The sequence below is a fragment of the Neovison vison genome, chromosome 12, assembly GCF_020171115.1.
Source record: "Neovison vison isolate M4711 chromosome 12, ASM_NN_V1, whole genome shotgun sequence".
Classification (NCBI taxonomy): domain Eukaryota; kingdom Metazoa; phylum Chordata; class Mammalia; order Carnivora; family Mustelidae; genus Neogale; species Neogale vison.
Window position 1 is genome coordinate 8972733 of NC_058102.1, and position 21179 is coordinate 8993911.

General features: G+C 51.4%; 2 protein-coding genes across 5 annotated transcripts; both read right to left on the reverse strand.

Moving 5' to 3' along the window:
• Positions 1-1173: 1173 nt before the first annotated feature.
• On the reverse strand, positions 1174-15350 carry MIEF1 (mitochondrial elongation factor 1). Of its 4 annotated transcripts, none has more exons than XM_044229471.1 (5): positions 15266-15350; positions 7177-7327; positions 6075-6252; positions 5600-5862; positions 1174-4790 (listed from the first exon to the last, which is right to left on the reverse strand). In XM_044229471.1, exons 2-5 carry the CDS (start codon positions 7318-7320, stop codon positions 3984-3986), a joined length of 1392 nt encoding a protein of 463 aa, XP_044085406.1. In that variant the 5' UTR covers positions 7321-7327; positions 15266-15350; the 3' UTR covers positions 1174-3983. The 4 variants fall into 4 exon arrangements, with proteins under 4 accessions (XP_044085406.1, XP_044085405.1, XP_044085403.1 ...); XM_044229470.1 differs by lacking the exon at positions 15266-15350 and adding an exon at positions 13228-13289; XM_044229468.1 differs by lacking the exon at positions 15266-15350 and adding an exon at positions 13009-13083.
• On the reverse strand, positions 13112-15353 carry LOC122892684 (MIEF1 upstream open reading frame protein). Its single transcript, XM_044229472.1, has 2 exons — positions 15266-15353; positions 13112-13364 (listed from the first exon to the last, which is right to left on the reverse strand). Exon 2 carries the CDS (start codon positions 13334-13336, stop codon positions 13124-13126), a length of 213 nt encoding a protein of 70 aa, XP_044085407.1. The 5' UTR covers positions 13337-13364; positions 15266-15353; the 3' UTR covers positions 13112-13123.
• Positions 15354-21179: the final 5826 nt, after the last annotated feature.

Here is a 21179-nt window from a genome sequence, read left to right on the forward strand (position 1 = left end):
TTTTTTCTCTCTATGCTGTGCAAGGTCCTCATGTTCCCCAGCTTTACTTCCTCCCTAAGGAGAAAAAAGATAGCAGTTCTCCAGGTCTCGGGGCAAAGCTGCTTCCATGTGGACCTAGCAAAGGTGGGACAGGGCTGGTGATAGATCCCAGATCTACCAGCTGAGTGCATCCACTGCTCTGAAGGGCAGGCAAGTGACTGGAAGGCAAGTAGTGGACTCAGCCTCAGGGACCTAGAATTTAAAGACTCCAAGGTGATCGGAATGAAAAGGTAAACATGCTGGACAGTTAGCCTCAGAATCAACAGTGTGTAAAAGGGCCATAGCCTGACAGTCCTAGTGCTAGGTGTCCTTACTGTTCTCTTTGGCCTTGAGCTTTAGCAGGAAGGGCAGAGTGTTAACCAACCCTGTGAGCAGTTTTCAGCCAGGGTCACAGTATCAAGGAAGTGTGCCATGGCAAAGGACTAAGACACATGGGGGGGGGGGCTATATGCATAACTCCTCCTGGGCCCTCTCCAGGACGTTGTGATCCTGAAGCTGATTCCTTACCAAAACTATGTGAGTTCTCAGGGGGCATCTGGGTTGCTCAGTCAGTCAAATGGCTGGCTCTTAACCTCAGGGTCCTGAGTTCAAGCCCAGCATTGAGCCCCATTCTGGAGCATGGAACCTACTTTTAAAAAAAACCAACAAAAAAGCTTTTGGTCGGGGTGCCTGGGTGGCTCAGTGGGTTGAGCCGCTGCCTTCGGCTCGGGTCATGATCTCGGGGTCCTGGGATCGAGTCCTGCATCGGGCTCTCTGCTCAGCAGGGAGCCTGCTTCCTCCTCTCTCTCTCTCTGCCTGCCTCTCTGCCTACTTGTGATCTCTGTCAAATAAATAAATAAAATCTTTAAAAAAAAAAAAAAAAAGCTTTTGGTCATGATCTCAGGGTCCTGGGATTGAGCCCCATGTCCAGCTCCCCACTCAGTGGGGAATCTCCTTGTCACCACCGGCCCCCCCCGCTTCTGCTCCTTCCCTTGCTTGTGCTCTCTCAAATAAAATCTTTAAAGAAAAAAAAAAAAAGGTGAGTTCTCAACTTGAGTGGAGTACAAGGGAGCAAAATCAGCTAATCTGGAGTGTGAACAGGGTGACCACCAGGGGCGGAGACCCAGGAAGAAAGACTATAGGCCTCAACACAGCTTTTCCAGACATTAGTTTTTGATTATTTATTTGAGGGGGAAAAAAGTCACAACCAAGCATATAAAATACGGTTATCCTGAACTCATTTTTTTTAGGAAGGGACAACAGAGAAAAAACCAAAATATACTTCAGAATTGATTAGGCTTTCAAGACAATGAGTGTATTTTTTAAGCATTAGGCTAACTCATGGTTTGCTAACCCAGACAGTGCAAAAAAAAAAAAAAATGTCCAGGTGGAGAAGTAGGAGCAGATGCCATTACTTCAGGCAAAGGTAGGAGTTACTGAATAGAAAGGCAGAATGGCAGGGAAAGGCACAAAATCTTTCCCCAAAGATTAAAAAACTGGACAGAGTGGGGCAGAGCGGGGTGAGGGGTGGGGGGTAGGTCGGAATGCTGTCCTCTTCCATCCAAGTCTCCAAGCACGGCACTACCTCCCATGTGCCGCAGGGCTGGCCCAGCCTCAGTCAGCAAACCCACCAGGACCAGGGCCAAGAACTCCCACTGCTTCTAGTTCGGAGGACTTCTGGGTGGTTCTTGCTTGTGAAATGGGAAAGTTACAGTTTTTGGTTTTGTGAAACATAGTTAAGAGACAGAGATGCCTTTAGAAAGATGCTCTTTAAGAAAGGAGATAAAACCAAATCACCATTACACTTGGCTTTGATAACTGGGAACTTTGTCTTTAAAACCATTTTTTTTCAGCTCTCCTTCCAGTATTTTATATGGAATTTGGTCAGAGATGTCAGCTTGGGAAAACTGGGTCCTATAATACATTAGGAAAACCAAATCCTTTATCTCAGTGAAGACTAACCTGTGCTTTTGAAACCTCCCCTCTCCCTTCCCTCTAATGGATACCAGACGGGTACACAGGAGCCATCGATGCCAGGTCCTCCCCTATACCCTCTCTGCCAGTCACCTAGGGTAACAGTCAGGCACAAGAGATTTTCTTTAAACTCTAACTTGATTCTGATGAACAGCCAGGATGGAGAATCACTCTCAAGGTTCTGGGATTTGTATTTTTCATTCTCTCTGAATAGCTTCATACAAATGGCAACTGAGCCACTTTAAGGAACCGCTGCAGATCTAAGAGAGAAACAGGAAAATTTTCCAAACGTAGCTAACGTTAACCCTAGTTCACAACCTCCTAATTGATGACAAAAGGGGACAGGAATCTCTACCCTAAATCCGAAAGGTAGCTGAGGTTTCAGTGCTATTTAGAGTCAGTTCATGCTGCTGTCACTGGGAAGGAATCAGACAGCTGCACAGAGCGTCACTGGAATCTCACTGATGGAGAGGTAGTAAGAAGAGAGAAAAATAAAACTTGATGGGAGAACAAAATACTGGATAGGCAGATCAGAAACAGAATTATTATTGGCTTCTTACCAGAACAGGAAGAAAGCACAAAACAAGAAGCTGCACTGACCACGTGAGACCCTCCTCCCCACCCTCAGGATACTTGTGATGTCGCGAAGCGAAGCGCGGGTTTTAGCAGCGAAAACCAGAGGGAGCGCAGGAAGCCCCGCCTCCCTCTCCTGTGTGTCTCATCCACGCACGCTCTTCCTGGGTAGCACCAGTCCCCCAGGTGCGGGGTGAGACAGGATGGGAAAGAGGTCAGCGCATGTCTGCTTGCCCTCTGGCCTCTGGCGGTGCCTGGAGAGTTCAGCCAACGTCCCCTCGTGTTCCATGGCAGACAGTGGGGAATGAAGGGCTGGCTGTGGGCCTGTTCCTGCGCTAAGGCAACGTCCTGGAAAGGCAGGGCCTCTAGGGGAAGAAACAGGGTGGCCACGCTTCCATTGGTGACTGGATTTTTCTGCAGGTGTTTGCCGCCTGTCAACCTCTCTTCCACCTCTACTGCAAAGGCTATGTCCTCGAAGGCCTCATTCTGATCGGCAATAAGGCAAGGAAGGGGCCGACCAACAGCACTTGTGCATGGCACCTGTGCTGTCCCGACAGCCCCTTCCCCCCCTTGTCTTCCCCCAGCTTCTCGCACAGCAGCTCAGATCTGGACCAGCCCAGGGTGAGGCACAGACACGGGGCGCACACACACCCTTCCCTAGGCCCTCTGCACTAAGCCAGCTCCCCCACTGCACACTAGCCGCTGAAGAACGCCATCTCCCAGCAACTTTGCACCCCATTTATATTGACCTCACTCCTGTGCCAGTCAGTAACTGTGTTCCCATGAGACCTTCTCAGCACTCGGGAATTGGAGCTGGTCAGGAGGCGGAGGAAACGGGCTGCGTCTCCAGGAACCTGGGTCAAAGGCCAGCTCTTTCGCTAGCTTTACCCCCAGAAACTCTAAATACTGTCTGAGCACTCAGTCTGCAGAGCTCAGCTTGGAACGCGCCATCAGAACTCTTCCGTGACATTCAACGAAAAGGCAACATCTTGACAAGGCAGATAGGCTCCCGGGGAAAGAGCAAAACAGAAGGTGTGAACAAGAGGATAAGACAGAGAAGACACTGAAAACAAAGAGGCCAAAGGGCAGGGCAGACAGGGACAGAAAACCTGGGCCACAATGCTAGACACCAGCTCAGGCCAGTGCTCTGCCTTCTCAATTCATTCCAGATAAATGAGCCTGGAGCAAGGGGGAGGGGAGGAGTAGGAGCACAGTGTTTGGTAACAAAAATAGAAAGGGTCCGGTGAGAAAACAGGAGACAAGGAGATGGCATTCTGATCAGCATGAAGTGACCGGGCGATGACCAGCAAAATAGCAGGCACCTAGGGACCCTGTGAGGCACCAACTCTGCAGCCACATGTTTCTAACGGAGAAGCCAGGGTCTGACACCTGACACCCACTCTGGCCTTCACCGGCCCTTACGTCTGCAGCAGCACCTCCGGCTCAGACAACGAGCAGTAGAGAGTATATCCCAACTCATCTATTTCTTCGGGAGTGAGCTCTGCAAATAAGTTCACCTTGGGGTTTAGGGCACTGGGCAGGACTCCGGCCTCCAGGTAGCTGATAAGCCCCCTCAGGGCCTGTAAGAACCGGTCGGCCAGCATCTCTGGCGACCAGTCAGCCTCCTCCTGGGCCAAGTGGAGGATGACGTTGGTGAGCTGGCTGGCAGTGAGGTGGCCTAGAGCAGGAGTGGACTTGCATATGGCCTTGAGGATCTTGAGGCACAGAGCTCGGCAGCCCGAGTCAGCCTGGTCCAAAGCCCGCAGACGTGCCGTCTCTGCCGGTCGCAGGCTCAGCCGCCACAGGTTGTCGTACCGCGCCAGCCGGTGTGGTCTGGCTACCAAGACAGTGGCGCCAAGGGTCACTGATGGCAGGAAGTCAATGACAAGATGCTTGTCACGCTCATACTGCACTTCCAAAGTCAGGGCTTCTGGGGGCGGTGCTGGTCGGATCACATAGTCCAAGAGGGACCCTATGGCTGGCCAGTTGATGGAGCCAGCCACGACCTTCTCAAACGTGTCTGCCACTGTCTTTGGGGAGAGGTAGCCGCCTACGACACAGCGGTCCCAGTAACTGCTACCACGAGGGAAATACTCCGGGTTCTCACGACGGACCAGGTAGAAGCCGGGGACGTTCATGATGGTGTCCTCACCGGGTATACACGACCACAGGTTCTGCTCCAGCACGAGGGGCACAATGAGCTGGATGTGGTCTGCTGTCACCACCTGTTCGGGCAGAATTAAAAAGCTTTTGAGGGACTTGATCTGCTTGAGAGACAAGCATCCCGGAACACAGGTCCCACCATCTAATTTGCCCCCAACAATAAAGGAAACTGTGAATTCGTTCATGTCGCCGTTACCAATTCAAACAGACTGAGGATTTAAACCACATCTGTCAGGGGCGCCTGAGTGGCTCTGTCGGTTGTGTTTGCCTTCAGCTCAGGTCATGATCCCGGGGTTCTGGGATCAAGCCCTCTGCTCAGCAGGCTCTCGGATGCTCTGCTCAGCGGGGAGCCTACTTCTCCCTCTACCTCTGCCTGCACTCTGCCTACTGTGCACGCGCGCGCTCTCTCTCTCTCTCTGTTAAATGAATAACATTTTTTTTTAAGATTTTATTTATTTATTTGTCAGAGAGAGAGAGAGAGAACACATGCACTAGTAGACAGAGTGGCAGTCAGAGAAGGAGGCTTCCCGCTGAGCAAGGAGCCTGATGCGGGACTCGATCCCAGGACCCTGGGATCATGACCTGAGCCAAAGGCAGCAGCTTAACCCACTGAGCCACCCAGGTTTCCCTAAATGAATACATATCTTAAACAAAACAAAAACCATGTCTGTCAGAACAAGAAAAAAGAACAAGAAAGGGTGAAAGGGTTAAGAAGACCCAACAAGTGCTGCTGCAGCGGGCAGAATGCAGAAGCAGGAAGACCTCAGTCTTTCTGGCAAGCCTGGGACGCTGATCTTCAGTACCAACGACACTCTGGAGAAGCATCCTGGTCGGCACACAGCCCCGCCCTTCGTGGGAACCACCCTGTTACCTGCAGGTCATCACAGAGGCTGCCACTCAGGTACATGTCCCGAAGCGGCATGTCAGGCAACTTGGCCCGCAGGAAGCTCCGCAGCTCGGCACATATGTCCACAGCAGCTTGCTTGGCCCGAGCCTGCTCGCCAGCAGGGATGGCTGCCCGGTTCCGGTAGTAAGTAAGAAGTTTCTCCTGCAGGGACATGCGGAGTCGTGACTTCTTCAAGTCTACCTGGCCCTTCCTGGCCAATGGCTTGGGCCGGGGTGGGCAGAATGTATCTGCCAAGGCAAGAGAGAGAGGCATGTGAGCTCTTCCCATGCTTCTTAGACCACAGCTGCCTCGGCCCCGGGAAAGGAGGAGGGGCCTGGCACCAAAGGCAAGTGCTAGCACAGAGCCTGGCACACATGTGCTGGAGAAACACTTGCTGAAGGCAGATGTAGTACTGGGAGCCCAGAGAGAAGTCCCAGAGGGGTAACAGCCTTTTCCTCACCCGTGTCAAAGACCGAGGAGTCTGTGGGAAGGGTCTGCAGGGACCGGCTCAGGCCTGTCTTCATGTCCCTATTCAGCAACCGGGGGGAGCCCATCCAGTTCGGTTCTTCCCAGCTTCTTTTCCCTGAATGGCTCAGGCGGGTGGGGCTAGTAGGGGCACTGATCGCCCGATCATACATCTGAAAGAGGAGAGGACCGACAGAGGTAGCTTCCTGCCTGTTTCCCTTCTTCCCAGCAGCTCTGCCCTCGGGAGTTCAACTACTGTTTTCCAATGACTGTTTTATCCTAGATTATGGAATACTTTGCTCCACGTGGAAAATCTTAGCAAATACTAAATGATACAAATAAGAAATCAATCTACCATAATGTCACAACGCAGAGGCAACTGTTGATATTTTGGTTTAGTTCTTTCTGGAAACATACATTTATATAATTAGGATCTGACTCTACATATACTTTTGGAACTGGATTTTTTTCAACTGATCACTTTTATCATTTCCCCCATGCCACTAAAAATGAACCAGTGTTCAACATTATGGTTCTTTTTCTGACGATACAACATAGTACCTTATGAACTTACCATAACGTTGAACACGGATTCACTTATTTACTAGATACCAAGCAGCTACTGTGTGCCAGGCGTTGTTCTAAGTGTGGAATAAAGCAGTAAACCAAAGAGACCCAACCCTGCCCTCACGAAGTTTCCAGTCCAGTGAAGGGATACAGGTAGTACCTAATTAACACGTTAAATGTGAAGTATGCACACAGAGATAAATATTAAGAAAGATAAAGTAGGAAAGGGAAGTAGGAAGTGTATATGTGGTGGGAGTGCTGCCGTTTTAAATAAGGTAATTACGGAAGGATATTTTGGTTATTTGCCATTTTTTCCTCACGGGGATAGACTTATTTGTACTGCCAGCGATTTCTCTAGGGCAGAGTCCCAGAAGCGGACCTAGTGAACTCTCCTAAAGGCTCACCTTATAATGCCACCTGACCAGCTCACGCTCCCAGGGGCAGGACTGAAGTCTTGTTCCAGGTCAGCTCCCGTCCGCAGAGGCAGCCTCACCCCCTCTCCTGCCCCAGCCCCGGTCGCACGCACTTACCCGCTTAACTGCCAACGTGGCGATGCCCAGCATGGCCGCTCCGCCCACCCCCAGCACCAGCCGGGCATTGGAAAGCACAAAATCAATGGCCGTGCCAATGCCATTGTCATCCTTCTTGCCTTTGCGCTCACCAGAGCCTGCCATTGCGCACCTGAGGACAAAGGCAGAACACAGCCATCACTGCCTGGGACCTCGAGAGCCATCCCTCCCCGTCTCGGCCACGAGGCCGGCTCCCAACAAGTACAGGGTGTTCTGTGAGTTCCAGCAACCCAAATCCTTCTGCCTATAGCACTGCGGGCTCTAAGGTCAAGACAGAGACACCATGTCCCAGGAGGTAGCTGCATGCAAGGGGGAAGAAAGGATCACGCCAATTCTGCCAAAAAAACGCTCCACCAATCTACGGAGAGGACAGAACTAGAAAGCCTTAGCTCACTGTTAATCCTTCCTTGTATTATGAGACTGACGTGCTACCTACTGTGCTAACAAGGCACCTTAATCCTTCCTTATATTAGCGTGAAGTACCCGACATGCAATTCAACCCTCTCCCGTCCCATCAGTATAATGTAGACCGTGTTTTGATCCTTTGGCTACTACCTCCTATAAGGTGAGGTGTGAGAAGGCCTCATCTACTAGATTAAGACAGAAGATGCTCGTCCAGTCCCATGCCGTCACTCCACACACAGGGAGGTGACGTGCCAGAGGTCCCAGTGACAGGAAATGGCAGAGCCATCTCCAGAACTCAGGGCTCCCAGCTCCCAGTACGATGCTTTTTCTACCACATCATATTACATTTACCCACTTCTTGGGGCAAGTGTTCAGGGGGCTACAAGCAGCTCATGTGAGGCCAGCACCGTGACACTGAGAATAAATGCCGTTAACCTGGCCGTTAACTGGGGGGAAAAAAACCCATCTGCCCAAATGCACTTGGAAAATGAACTAAAGATGTGATCCCCTAAAAGGGAGTTCATGGGCTCCATACTGAAGAGGCTGGCCTCTCATCCAGCGCTCAAGCAAGGGGCGCACGCGCATGCTCCCCGGCAACAATGGAGTCATCCTGACGAAGTTCCCCACGCCCCCAAATAAGCCCGATTCCCAGCAAGTTAGAACCCTGGGCCACACGCAGATAAAGGATGGCCATGTGGTTCAGATCTGAGTACTGCTTCCACCACTGCTGCTGTCCCCTGCCTAACACGGCCAGCTCACCAGGGGTTACGCAGAGAAAACCAGCTGTACACCAGCCTGGGTCCCAGCACACCCAGAATGGAAGGAGAGACAGACAGGATACCGGGGGGCATTTTCCAGTGTAAGTAACCTTCCATACTGTTGCAACTGCGCACTGCCGGCTTCACATGTCCTGCCCTTTGCCTCTATCCTTCCCCTCCCCAAGAAAGAAAGATTTCTGACTCTACTTATTCCAGCAATTAAGTTATCAAGGGAGAGTCACTGTCAAATCCAAAAATATCTTTCCCTAACTAGAGTTCACAACCTCAGTGGCGCTGTTCTCTACCTCTTACAGTCAGTAGAAGTTTCTGATTTAGGGACATAATGGGAGACTACTTGGCCTGCTGAAAGAGGTTCCCATTTCATAATATACAAAGAGCAAGGAAGGCCAGGGACAAGAGTTCAACTAGGTTACAGGTGGGGTCCGGCGAGAATGCTACTCCTCCTCCCTAGTGGCCATGGAGTAAGGGGCCACAGGACAAAGTAGAACTTTACACAGCTCCCCACACGTAACAAACGACCACTGTTTTATTTTTTTAAAACAACAAAAGAACCTTCACTGATGTCTTTGTAAGAGAGAGAACCCCCGGACGCAGGCACCTCCTTGAATGTGAGGCAGCAGGACCAGGAGACATCCTCCCCGCAAGCAAAAGCCAGAAGCAGCCTCCCTGGGCCATGCAGTCCTGGGCCCATGTGATGACCAGTAAGAACAAGGCAGTGATGTGGCTTAACAGAAAAGAGCCTGAGTTTTTGAGCCAGAAATCTGGTGGATAAGTATTTGTCTTTGAGCCCTGACTTATTAGCTGGTGACTTCCATAAGTTACTTCCTCTCTCAACAATGAAAAGGGGATAATTATGCCTGCATGGCCTGAATCACAAGGTTGTAGTGAGGAAAAAACATCTACAAAAATACTATATGCGAGCACTTTATAAACTGTAAAAGTACTCCACAGATACTATCATTAAGTCTTTTATGATTTCTATGAACAGGACAAAAGGTCAACTTCCAGAAGGCAGGCAGCAATCCAGACCATCTGAGTTACACTTTTCCTTTAGAGATGGAGCTAAGGATGACCTCTAAAACGCACTGATGCTAAGCTAGGCTTGAGACCAACACTATTAAGTTGTGTAGGCTTGAGAGAAGGCTTTCTCTCCTCTAGGGCAATGTACTCCCTCCATCCAAGGCCCAGGTGATGTCAACACTTCATGACCCAAGAGAGGAGAGTGCTTCCATGAGCTTCAACAGGAAGATAAAAGTTCTGGTTCTTTTTTTTTTTTTTTTTTTAAATAGATTTTATTTATTTATTTGTCAGAGAGAGAGAGATAGCATGTGCACACGCGCACGCACAAGTGGGGGACTGGCAGAAGAGGAGGGAGAAGCAGACTCCCCAGTGAGCAAGGAGCCTGATGCAGGACTCAATCCCAGGACCCTGGGATCATGACCTCAGCTGAAGGTGAAGACTTAACCAACTGACCCACCCAGATGTCCCTAGAAGTTCTTGTTCTAAAACTAACTTGTCGGGACGCCTGGGTGGCGCAGTTGGTTGGACAACTGCCTCCGGCTCAGGGCGTGATCCTGGAGTCCCGGGATCGAGTCCCACATCAGGCTCCCAGCTCCATGGGGAGTCAGCTTCGCTCTCTGACCTTCTCCTCACTCATTCTCTCTCTCACTGTCTCTCTCTCTCAAATAAATAAAATAAAATCTTTAAAAAAAAAATTAAAAAGTGGGTATTATAGAGGGCACAGCTTGCATGGAGCACTGGGTGTGGTGAAAAAATAATGAATACTGTTTTTCTGAAAATAAATAAATTGGAAAAAAAAAAAAGGGAAAACCCTAAAAAAAATAAAAAAATAAAAAAAAAAAAACTAACTTGTGGGGCGCCTGGGTGGCTCCATGGGTTAAGCCTCTGTCTTCAGCTCAGGTCATGACCTCAGGGTTCTGGGATCAAGCCCCGTGTGAGGCTCTCTGCTCAGCAGGGAGCCTGCATCCCCCTCGCTCTCTGCCTGCCTCTCTGCCTGCTTGTGAGCTCTGTCTGTCAAATAAATAAATAAAATCTTTAGAAAAAAAAGAATAAATAAATAAGACTAACCTGTTCCAGCTCAAACTGCTTATCCACTGTACCTCGTCCACTCAGGTTCTGCTGCGCTGGCTTGCTGATTAGGACACAGAAATCCACCTGGCAAGGAGGGGGAGCCCGGCTCCTCAGTGCGATTAAGAAGGAGCACTGTTGTTTCATGGGTACAGAGTTTCAGTTCTACAAGACGGAAAATTCCGGAGCTCTGTGACACAACACTATGAACAGTCTTAACATTGCCGAACTGTACACTAACAAAGGGTCAAAGTATTTTTTTAAAAAGGATGACGACAGAAGAGGAGGAGGAGAAGGAACACCAACGTGGCAGGCAGGGCTGGGGACGGAGAGTCTCAGCACTGCCGCCACTTCAGGCAAGTTTTTAACCTGTCTACCCAGATACAAAAATGGGAATAGCAATACTCATCACCCCGATGTAGTGGGGAGGATGGGTCATGGTGGCCCAGCAGTTCCCAGAACTATGAAAATTCCAACTTATTTTACTTGAGAAAGTCACAGGACTTAAACCGGCCCGGCAGGACACGCGAGGCCAGCGAACATGCACCAAGTGTGCCCCCCAGGCCGGGCATTTTACACATCTCCTCACACCACCACCAGCACCACCACCACGAGGTCAGTTACAGCGTTCTTGCCAACTTATGGATGACAAAACCGAGGCAGAGGGGAAGTAACTGGCCCAAGTTTATGGGGTCAGTAACTGAGCTATTAACCCTATGGGGTTATTTTTGGTTTTTTTGAGGAGATGGTGATGGCGATTTGTAACCCAACTCACAGTCAAACTAGATTAAGAACACAAAGACTCAGTAACTCATGAGTTCCCTGCCGGATCTGCTACCCCTCCCTGTGCAGGAAGGCTCCCATGGGCATCAGCCCTCCCCCGGCCCCCACCGCTGAAGGTCAGTCTGCCAGGCAACCCAAGTGGCTGAGGCGAACCAAAAGCCCTTACGTAAGGCTCCCCGCTCCCCCCCCCACTTTCCCTCTCGATCAAACACAGCACCCTCCCCCAGCTGGCACGCCTGCCACCTCAGCTAGTCTTCCTTTTCCTGTCTCCTCCTCTAGTCTCAGCCAACTGGTCACCAAGCCCCACTGCTGTGCACACATACTTACGGGCAGCCACCCACCCCCTCGCTTCATGTCATCTGGACAGATTACTGCCTCTAGCATCTCTCACCAACGTCTTCATGGCCCCCATCCCTCTTCTGTGCCTGTCCCCTGCTTCCCAAAGCTGTGACGGTCCCCCTCCCCTCAGATGTCGCCATCTCTTCAATAGGGGAATCAGCATCCTCGCGGACTTGGCCCAGCCTCAACTCTGGCCACTTGCCGTACAGGTCTGCCCTTCGAGCCACAGCAGACTCAGGTTTCAGGACTACCAAATGCCATTTCCACTGGCGTATTTGCTTATTCCTGCCCATCTGCCTGGCAAGCTTTTCCTCAAACATCCCCTTCTCTATGGCCACCTATGGTCCTCCTACCGCCCTACTTCAGGCGGAATCCTGTCCTCATCCCACCTCCAAACTCTAGGACCCTCTGGTACACAGCTGCTCCCACTGCGATTACTCCCTGTGGGTCTCCACCTTAGACCGAGTCCTTGATGGACCATATCATTTCTCTTTATCCCAGAGCCTGCCAGAATGCCAGGACCACAGAAGGCCCTCTGGAAAAGCTGTTGAATTAAATATGCTCATTAGGTTAGAGGGGGACTTCTTGGTAACATGCTATCAGGAGTAAACAGGGCTCACAAACCTCCTACTAAGCACCATTCCAAGTGCTGTGTGCATGGTCTCATTTAATTCTCAAAATAACTGGATAAAGATACCATTCTCTCCATTTTACAAATGAGGAAATGGAGGCCTAGAAAAGTCTAGTGATTTGCCCTAAATCCCAGCTATTAGCAGCCATGCCAGGTTTTAAACCCAGACACGGTCCTTCGAAGTCAACACACTATACTTACTTTCTAGACTGTAACAGAACCCAGTTATGTCTGGGGGGTATGATCTGACCCACGAGGTAACTGAACCCACTGGAGAATGAGCCAGCCTAGAACTGAGCTCCAATAGTTTTAACTAGTATCTTTTCTAAAATTTTCATATGCCAAATGTTCCATGAAATAAAATGGCAGTAATAATTCTGTTTTAGTGGGGCTTGAAACTCACAGCCCATTTTTTCTCAATTAAGAAACCTACTTCTGTTAACATCTGTATTTCCTCTACTGATTTCTAGTGACTATGGTCACTGAAAAGTGACTTTCCTGGTCCTTTGCATCAAAAAAAAAAAAAGGGGGGAAGAAAGAAAGAAACCTGTAAGAGTAAGTGTCAGGTGCTCAGGTGTCTCAGTGGGTCAAAGCCTCTGCCTTCAGCTCAGGTCATGACCCCAGAGTCCTGGGATTGAGCCCCACATCAGGCTCTCTGCTCCGTGGGGAGCCTGCTTCCTTCTCTCTCTGCCTGCCTCTCTGCCTACTTTGTGATCTCTGTCAAATAAATAAAATATTAAAAAAAAAAAAAAGTAAGTGTCTACCTACCTGAAGCTTCTTACTGCATCTGTGAGGTAGGGATGGGAAAGAGCAGGAGTGTCTATGGAAGACACCTTTGTCCTCTTTCCCTTGGAATTAGAATGAGAGGGAAAAGGAGGGGATCCTAAATAATCCCCCCCAATTTGCTGTGGAGGAAGACCAGGCCCTTTTCCAGCTGCCTCTCCCGGGCCTCAGGATCCTCTAGCTTCTGATTTTTCCGGAACTCACGGCGGATGTAGGCAAGGTAGAAGTCTCGATCAGTGTAGCGAAGCTCTCGACCCTGGCGCAGCAGGGCCCGGTAGAGACTGAGCACCGCCTCTCGGCTCCATGGGGCCATGGGGGACAGGTAGGGGGTGGGCGTCAAGCTATAAGCAGAAGGGAAAAAATAGAAGCCTAGAATCAGAATTAATTATGGAAGGGGTTACGGACACTATCTAAAATTCAGGGTTTCTTAATCTGGGCCAAGGTCACACTATGACTTAGTGACAGGTCAAGGAGTAAACCCCAGCCTCTCAATCCCCTCTTCTGGGAAAGTACAGATTATGCTGAAGGGCTAGGGCTTCAATTTTGGCTCTGCCATTTACCAGCCATATGACTTTGGACAAAGTACTTAACCCTTTTGAGCACCGGCTTCCTCAGTTGTAAAATGGAAATGGTACTATGTTAAAGAGTACCTACCTTCCACTCTGGGTTATTTTGAGAACAGCGTGAGATAATGCACGGAAAGCCTCTATAATAGAACTTCACCACAAGAGGTGGTCCAGAGTGGCTGAAGGCAAGGGATCTCAGCCAAACTTGAATTCTCGCACCACCACTCGTGAAAGGATTACCTTGGGCAAGTTTCCTAACCTCTCTGTGCTCACCTCAGTTCCACATTTGCAAAATGAGGATTATGACTGTATTCTGTCCACATGGTTGGTATGAGAATTAAGTGAGTTAATGTACGTAAATGTGTTTAGAATAGTGCTTGGCATGGAGCGCCTGGGTGGCTCAGTGGGTTAAGCCTCTGCCTTCGGCTCAGGTCATGATCTCAGGGTCCTGGGATCGAGCCCCGCATCGGGCTCTCTGCTCAGCGGAGAGCCTGCTTTCCTCTCTCTCTCTGCCTACTTGTGATCTCTATCTCTCTGTGTCAAATAAATAAATAAAAAACCTTTAGAATAGTGCTTGGCACATACTGGATCAGTGTTATTTATTTCTAGCAGGGCCTAGCCTGGTTTGTAAGTATTCGATAAATATTACATTTAGTTACACAAAAACCGCCACCATCTCCTTTCAGTATTGAATCTTCACACAGGTACAGTGCCATTTATAAAATGCCTTGCCATTCATCACCACGTTTAAATTAAGGAACCTATGAGGTGGTCAGGGCTCCCAACAATGACAATGAACTACATACCACCCGAGTTCCAGGCACATCCCACAGAATGTCACACCTTGTTCTATCAACAAACCCAGTGTCATTATCCCCATTTTAAGTGGAGAAAATTGAAGCTCCAGAGAGAAGTAACTTGCCCACAGGCACACAACTGGAAAGGAGGGTGCACTCCTGACCCTAACTCTGCCTGCTGCTGTAAGGATAGTTACCATTTGCTCGGGCCTTACCATGTAAAGCACAGGTGCTCTACAAACTCTCCCAGTACATATAAGGGCCCCCCCCAAAATACTCTGGATGAAAGAATTAACGTCCCTATGTGGAAAAAATGATCACCTCTATTTCAGATATAAAGAAATGAGACTGAATGAGGAGGTATCTGATCTGAACTTTGAGCCCAAAGTCGGTCAGCCATCAGTGTCTGGCCTCACTAACTTCCTGCGCGAGCCTGAGCAAGCCACCGTCCCCGTCCTTTTTTTCAACTGTAGAAGAGCTCCCCTCAGCCCCAAGGGCCCCCCGGAGTGGGAGACATGAATCCAGAAAATCCACAGGAAAAGTGCTTTATGAGGTTTGAGGCGACTGTCACGCGAAGGCTGTTACTACAAGGTCGCTCGGCAATTGGGCGACTGTGCCCTGGCCGGTTCCCAGTTCCTGCCCCTACCCTAGGGGGCCAGGCCGCGGCGGGATGGGGAGACCCTCGGCTAGGGCAGGCGGGCTCGCGAGCCCCGGGAGGCCTCCGGAGGCTGGGGCGGGGCCACAGAGCGGCCTCCCAGGGGAAAACCTGAGCGGTCTGGGGTGAGACACCCCGTGGCCAGGTTGGGGGGCGCCGGCCGCGGTCCCGAGCGGAGGCTCGCCGAGCCCCGGACCCCTGGCCCCGCTCCTCCCCTCACTCACCCGCGGACTGCGCGCGCTACCACTCCTCGGAATTCGCCTCTCGCCCGGTACCTCTCCCGGGGTCACCCACCAACATGGCCCCTTCACTTCCGGGACACGACCTTGCGCACGGAGTTGAGGGGAGGGACTGAAGAGAGCGTGGGGGCGGGCGGAGGCGGGAGGACTTCCGTTCTTCCCGGCCGAGACCTCTCTCGGGGCGGGGCCTAGAGCCTCACCGGGCCACGCCCCCTCAGGCGGGTTCCGTCCCGCCTCCGTGCGTGACGTCACCAAGGACAGGCCCGCGAGGGCGGTTCGGGGCCTGCCCACCCGGAGAACCGTGGTGCGGTGGGCGGGACAGGGCGGAGATTCCGAAACCCTTCAAGGGCAAAATGTATTTAATGGCACCAGTTACGTGCCGAGGGCTGTTATTTATTTATTTAAAGATTTTATTTATTTATTTGACAGAGAGAGACCACAAGTAGGCAGAGAGGCAGGCAGAGAGAGAGAGAGGAGGAAGCAGGCTCCCTGCCGAGCAGAGAGCCCAATGTGGGACTCGATCCCAGGACCCTGAGATCATGACCTGAGCCGAAGGCAGCAGCTTAACCCACTGAGCCACCCAGGCGCCCTGCCGAGGGCTGTTATTTAATTTATCCATTTGCTTCTCTCTCACTAGATTCGAGGGCAGGACCCGTGTCTTACGGAATTTTTACGTCCCCTCCCCACGGCATCTCCATGGTGCCCAGTGCGGCCAGGCAAGGAAGGTTTGGAGTACAGCCCCGGGGGACTCCCAGTTCCAGCTCCACCACTTAAGGACTGCCATTTGCCAAGTTCCCTAACCTCAGCCTGGGACTCAGGAGAATTGAAAAGTATCTAGAGGAGCTGGTGGGTACTTAGGGAGCAGTTTCCTGGCCACTTCCATTGATTTCTGCAACAAATCCTTGTCAGGCGTCTCTAATGGGCCAGGCACTGCCACAGGTGTTGCAGGCCAAGGAAAGATGGAGTCCTGTTTTCTAGCCAGGGCTGACCCCGGAGGTGAGACCAGCTGGGAGGACCGCCGCTGTGTGAGAGGGTGGGGTGAAGGGAGTGTGGTGGGCCAGCAGGCAGGGGCGGCTGTCTTACATGGACGGGTGACATGTGGAACTTCCCACTTCCTTGTGGCCGTGAACACCATTCAATGCTGCCTTTTTAGCCTTCAAAGCCTTTGCTATGGCTTCTGCTTTAGGAGAAGCAGGCGCTTTCTTCACCTTCAAGTCCATCTTCGGGCAGAGTCCCTGAGTGCCATTGCCACAGGATCAGTCTGGCTGGAGGAGGACTGAAGGCATCAAGGGCTAAAGCACGGAGATCGGTCAGAAAGCTGTAACAGAAGCCCCCCCGGGGGACAGGACAGGGGCTCAAACCAGGGAGGCGGCAGTGGAGGGAAGGGGTGGTCAGATCCCGGAAGTCTTTGGAGGGAGAGCCACTGCTCATGTGGTGTATGAGAGAGAAGGTTCACTGTGGCTTTGGGATTCCATGTGAGCAGCTGCCCTGCTGCCTGCCTCTGCCAGCGTAGTTAGGAGCATATTCCAAGCATCCCAAATTGCTAGCAGAAGGCCGTTTTCCAGGGACCTCAGGTCTCCACTCAGATGAGGGAGACTACCTTGTGTTATAGAGAACCCGGCTGCACTGGAGAGGTGGTGAACCCCTCCTTTCTGGGAAAGGAAGGATCCAGTTGGGGGCCTCAAGGAGGGAGGCTTAAGACTTAGGAGCAGTGGTGGTGTGGAGTTGAGGCTCTTAGGCTAGGGTCTAGATCCCCCGGGGCCAGCTTGGCATAGGGAGACCAGGATGAAATTCAACAATTCTCTCCCCTCACACTCACAGTGTGGCAGTCCCCGGCACTTACAGTGCCTTTGTGAAACACCTCTTGTGTGCCAGGCATTGGGAATGAATGCTTTACAAACATTGTATTATATCTAATCCCAGCGGTCCTGCTTGGTAGGCATCTTTATCCCCATTTTATAGATGGGAAATCCAGGACTCAGAGGGGTTTGCCCATTTCTCTGACACTGAGCTAGGCAACTGAGAAGCTCACAATAGAACTCATGTCTGTCTTACCCCCAAAACATGTGTTCCTTCTACCCTTCCGGCTGCCCTACTTTGCTCAATAAAAAAATAAGTTTGTGACCCAAATAATTCTAATTGGTGACATTTCCAGCTGGAAGACCCGGTGACCTTTCATATCCCTTCTGACCCTCCCGCTTTATAGAATATTATTTTTAGGAGGGAAGGGGAGAGGCTCCCCAGGGGCTTGCCTTTCAGGTCAGCTCTCCCTAAACTTTACTTCCAGACTCACAACACTCACTCCTGCTCCCAGCGCTCCCATGACAATGGGGGAAGGCAGTGAGGCAGGCATCTGGCACCCCCACAAATCCATGGTGACTTTGTAGGCCCGAGACCCTTGCAAGGAGCACTAATCCAAATGTCAGGGCCCCACCAGGTTGATGGGACAAGGGGCCCTCTGGGATCTCTCGAATACTGCAGCTTTGACATAACCCAGTCATACATGTGGATGTTGGCGGTGGTGTCTTACGGGGTCATGGATGGAGGGTGAGTGGGAAGCCCTCGTTCACCAGAGCAGTGACTCACACCAGTAGCAGATTTTTCATTATGGAATGAATGAATGAACGAATGAATGAATGAATGTTTTCCAGAAAGAGAGGGCCTAGGGGAGAGGGACCATTTTCCTGACTCAGGCCAGTCCAATCCAGTTGAATTTGAACAAGGCAGTGGGGTGGTGGTGGGCATGGGGCAAGTGATTTAAGCTTCATGTGCCTTGGTTTCCTCATCTGTGAGCTGGAGATAGAGATAAAAGGACTGTCTCCTTGGGCTGTTGAGGATTAAATGTGAGAAGGTGTGCAAGGGGTCATCGGGAGCCTGACACTGGGTGAGCACGCAGTAAGTGAAGGCTTGTATTATGAGGTGTGTCTGTCTGTCTGTCTGTCTCTGTCTTGTGCATGGATAGGGACATGGGAATATTGGCCCACAAACAGATTTTGGAAACAGAGGATATCAGTCCCAGATCAGAAACTCGGGCAAGTCTCAAGCTGTGGCCCTCTGGTCCTGGAAAGCCTCTGTGGTCAAGGGTCTGGGCCCCAGAGGGTGAAAGCAGGATACTAGAACGAAATGAACAAAAAAAATGACCCATGAGGATCGACACTGTTGTTCCCAAGCAGTCTATCGTTCAGCATGTAGTGAGACCTAGCGTGAGCCGGGACTAAAGGTGGGAATGTAGAGTAAAACAGGCAGTTCCTGTCCTCAAGAGGGCCAGGGTCAAGAGGGGAGGCTGACGGGTACACAGACAGGTGCTCAGAGAGGAGCCTTCACAGATGCTGTGGGAACCAGAAGATCCTGTGACCCAGTGCAGAAGCAGGGCTGGGTGGGCACCAACTGGGAAGGGGGGTAAAGGGATGAGACCCAAAGCTGGACAGCGAGGGGCACCTGGGTGGCTCAGTGGGTTAAAGCCTCTGCCTTCGGCTCAGGTCATGATCTCAGGGTCCTGGGATCGAGCCCCACATTGGGAAATCTCTGCTCAGCAGAGAGCCTGCTTCCCTTTCTCTCTGCCTGCCTCTCTGCCTATTTATGATTTCTGTCAAATAAATAAATAAAATCTTAAAAAAAAAAAAAAAAGCTGGACAGCGAGCATGCTGCGGTTTCCTGGGGAGAATGTAATAGCCAGCGAGGTGTGCTTCCGGCTGTTATGCCGGCACCATTAGTCTGAGGTCAGTCGTGGGTTTGAATCCCCGCTCTGCTACCTGACAGCTGGGAAACTTTCAGCAAGGTTCTCAACTGCTCTGTGTCTTGGTTTAAATGGGGATTAATTAAGGTACCTAAGCAATCTGACCTTGAAATCAACTCATGCTAAGATGGAGGGAGAGTGAAGCCGAGTATATCTGGGTATGTAGTAAGATGTAGTAAGGATACATATCGAGATACATGTAGTAAGGATGTAGCTGTAATGAGAAATAAAACTATGGCTGAGGCCTTAAGGAGTTCAGGTGATGATATGGGGGCAGGAATGGTCTCAAGGTGGCGGGGGGGGGGGGTCTCTGCCGATTGCAGAGTTCAAAGAACGAGAGCCAGAGAACACAGGAAGGAGAGTCCAAGATGAGACAGGAGGAGGGCGGGGCCCAGCAGGCCACAGGCAGGAATCCGACCTGAGCCAACAGCAAGGGGGAAGTTGGTGCTAGGCTCAGACTTCGTCTGCGAGAGAGCTGACTGGTCTCTTTACAGGGAGTAGATTGATGGGCTGAGACCTGCAGGAGATCTGTCCCCAGGCCACCGCAGTGCCCCTTGAGAGCGCCATCAGCAGATAGTAGGAATGAGCACAAAAAGCTGCTTGTGTACCAGCTCTTGCCTGACCCTCAGCGCAGTTGTGTGGGGATAAGACTGTCACTTCCCCAGTTACACCCAAGGAGCCAGGATCTCCAAGAGCCATAAATGGCAGGACTAGGATCTGAGCTCTGCTCCGGGGGTTGAACAATTCCTGGGATAGATGAAGTCACTGGGGGCAGGTGTGGAGGAAGAGGAGGACACGGGGGGCAGAGGGGGAGACCTGGGAATGCTGATGTCTAAGTCCGAGGAAGCAGAGAGAACACGGCAGAAAGACGGAGTGTCCTAGAAGCTTGGGGAGAGGAGGATGCTGCCGCAGCCACGGAGGCCAGTACTCCAGCCAGTCTGAGACCAGCCTTGCCCAGTTCGGGGCTGGTCCCGGAGTACATCCCTTAAGTGAGAGCACAGGGGGAAGGAGTAAATGGGAAGGTAGAAAGGAAGACAGTGACATTGCTGGGAGAGGAAAGGGTGAGAGGTGAGGCCAGCTGGAGGGAGGAAAAGCGGGTGGGGTGGGGTGGGGTGGGATGGGAGGGGGTGCTCCAGCATTCCAGCTGCAGGAGGGCGGGGAGGCCCAGAGAGTGAGCCCCCAAGGGAGTATAATCACCTACACTCCTCACCCAGGGGGCAGGGGGAGGGAAAGGAAGGGGCACACAGGGGAGTCCCAGGCTTCCCGACAGAAGGCAGAGAGTATGAGTCCCTGTGACCAGGATCTTACCAGTCTCATCCCCTTTACTCTGCCCAGCAAGATGCCTTATAAAACTGAGACCCTTTCACCTGGGTGGATGGAGTAGTGGAAGAGTTGGCTGTAGACGGATCAGCAAAGCTCCAGGATGTGAGCTGGTTGGGGACCTAGAAATGACTCTCAGAGACTGCCATCTCCCTCCTCAGGGAGTTTGCTCTCATCAGAGGCCATTGATCCTGTACTCACCAGACTACCAGACTAAAATCTGATATCCCTGGACAAGCATGAGGTTCCCCTATTAGCCTGTGAAAGCTTTGCTGCCCACGATGTGCCAGAGGGTGCTGAACAGGGCATGGGGAATATAAGCTCATTCACCAAATAGCCCCGCTCTAGCAGGTGCAGGGGGGGGGGGCTGGGCTGGCAGATGCACAGGCTTGGAGCCCAGATCCCAGCTCTTCCTCTGCCCAGGGTGCCCCCTCTGTGACTTTGAGAACCCAGGAGAAGGGTGGCGAGGCTGAGCCAGTGCCCTGCCCAGAGCAGTCGCTTAGTGAATGTCAGTGTCCCTTTCTGTCCTTTATTTATACCCACTGAGCCCTACCACGGTCCCGCGAGGGCTGGAGAGCAGTGTACCCACTTCACAGATGAGGCGGTAGCACTCATGCTGATGACAGCCTCTGCCACCTCCAGGGGCAAACTGGAGGCCGACATGCTGGACTGGACCAAGAATTGTTCTCCTCGCTCCACAAAGAACTTTGCAAGACCCGGATAAGTAGAAAAGACAGCTTTCCAGGTTTGCTCAAATACTTGATGATCTGGCAGCACCGGGTTCCCTACTTATGCGAAGGAGCAGCCACCACCTTTGGACAGGGTTTGAGCTCCCCAGTTCAC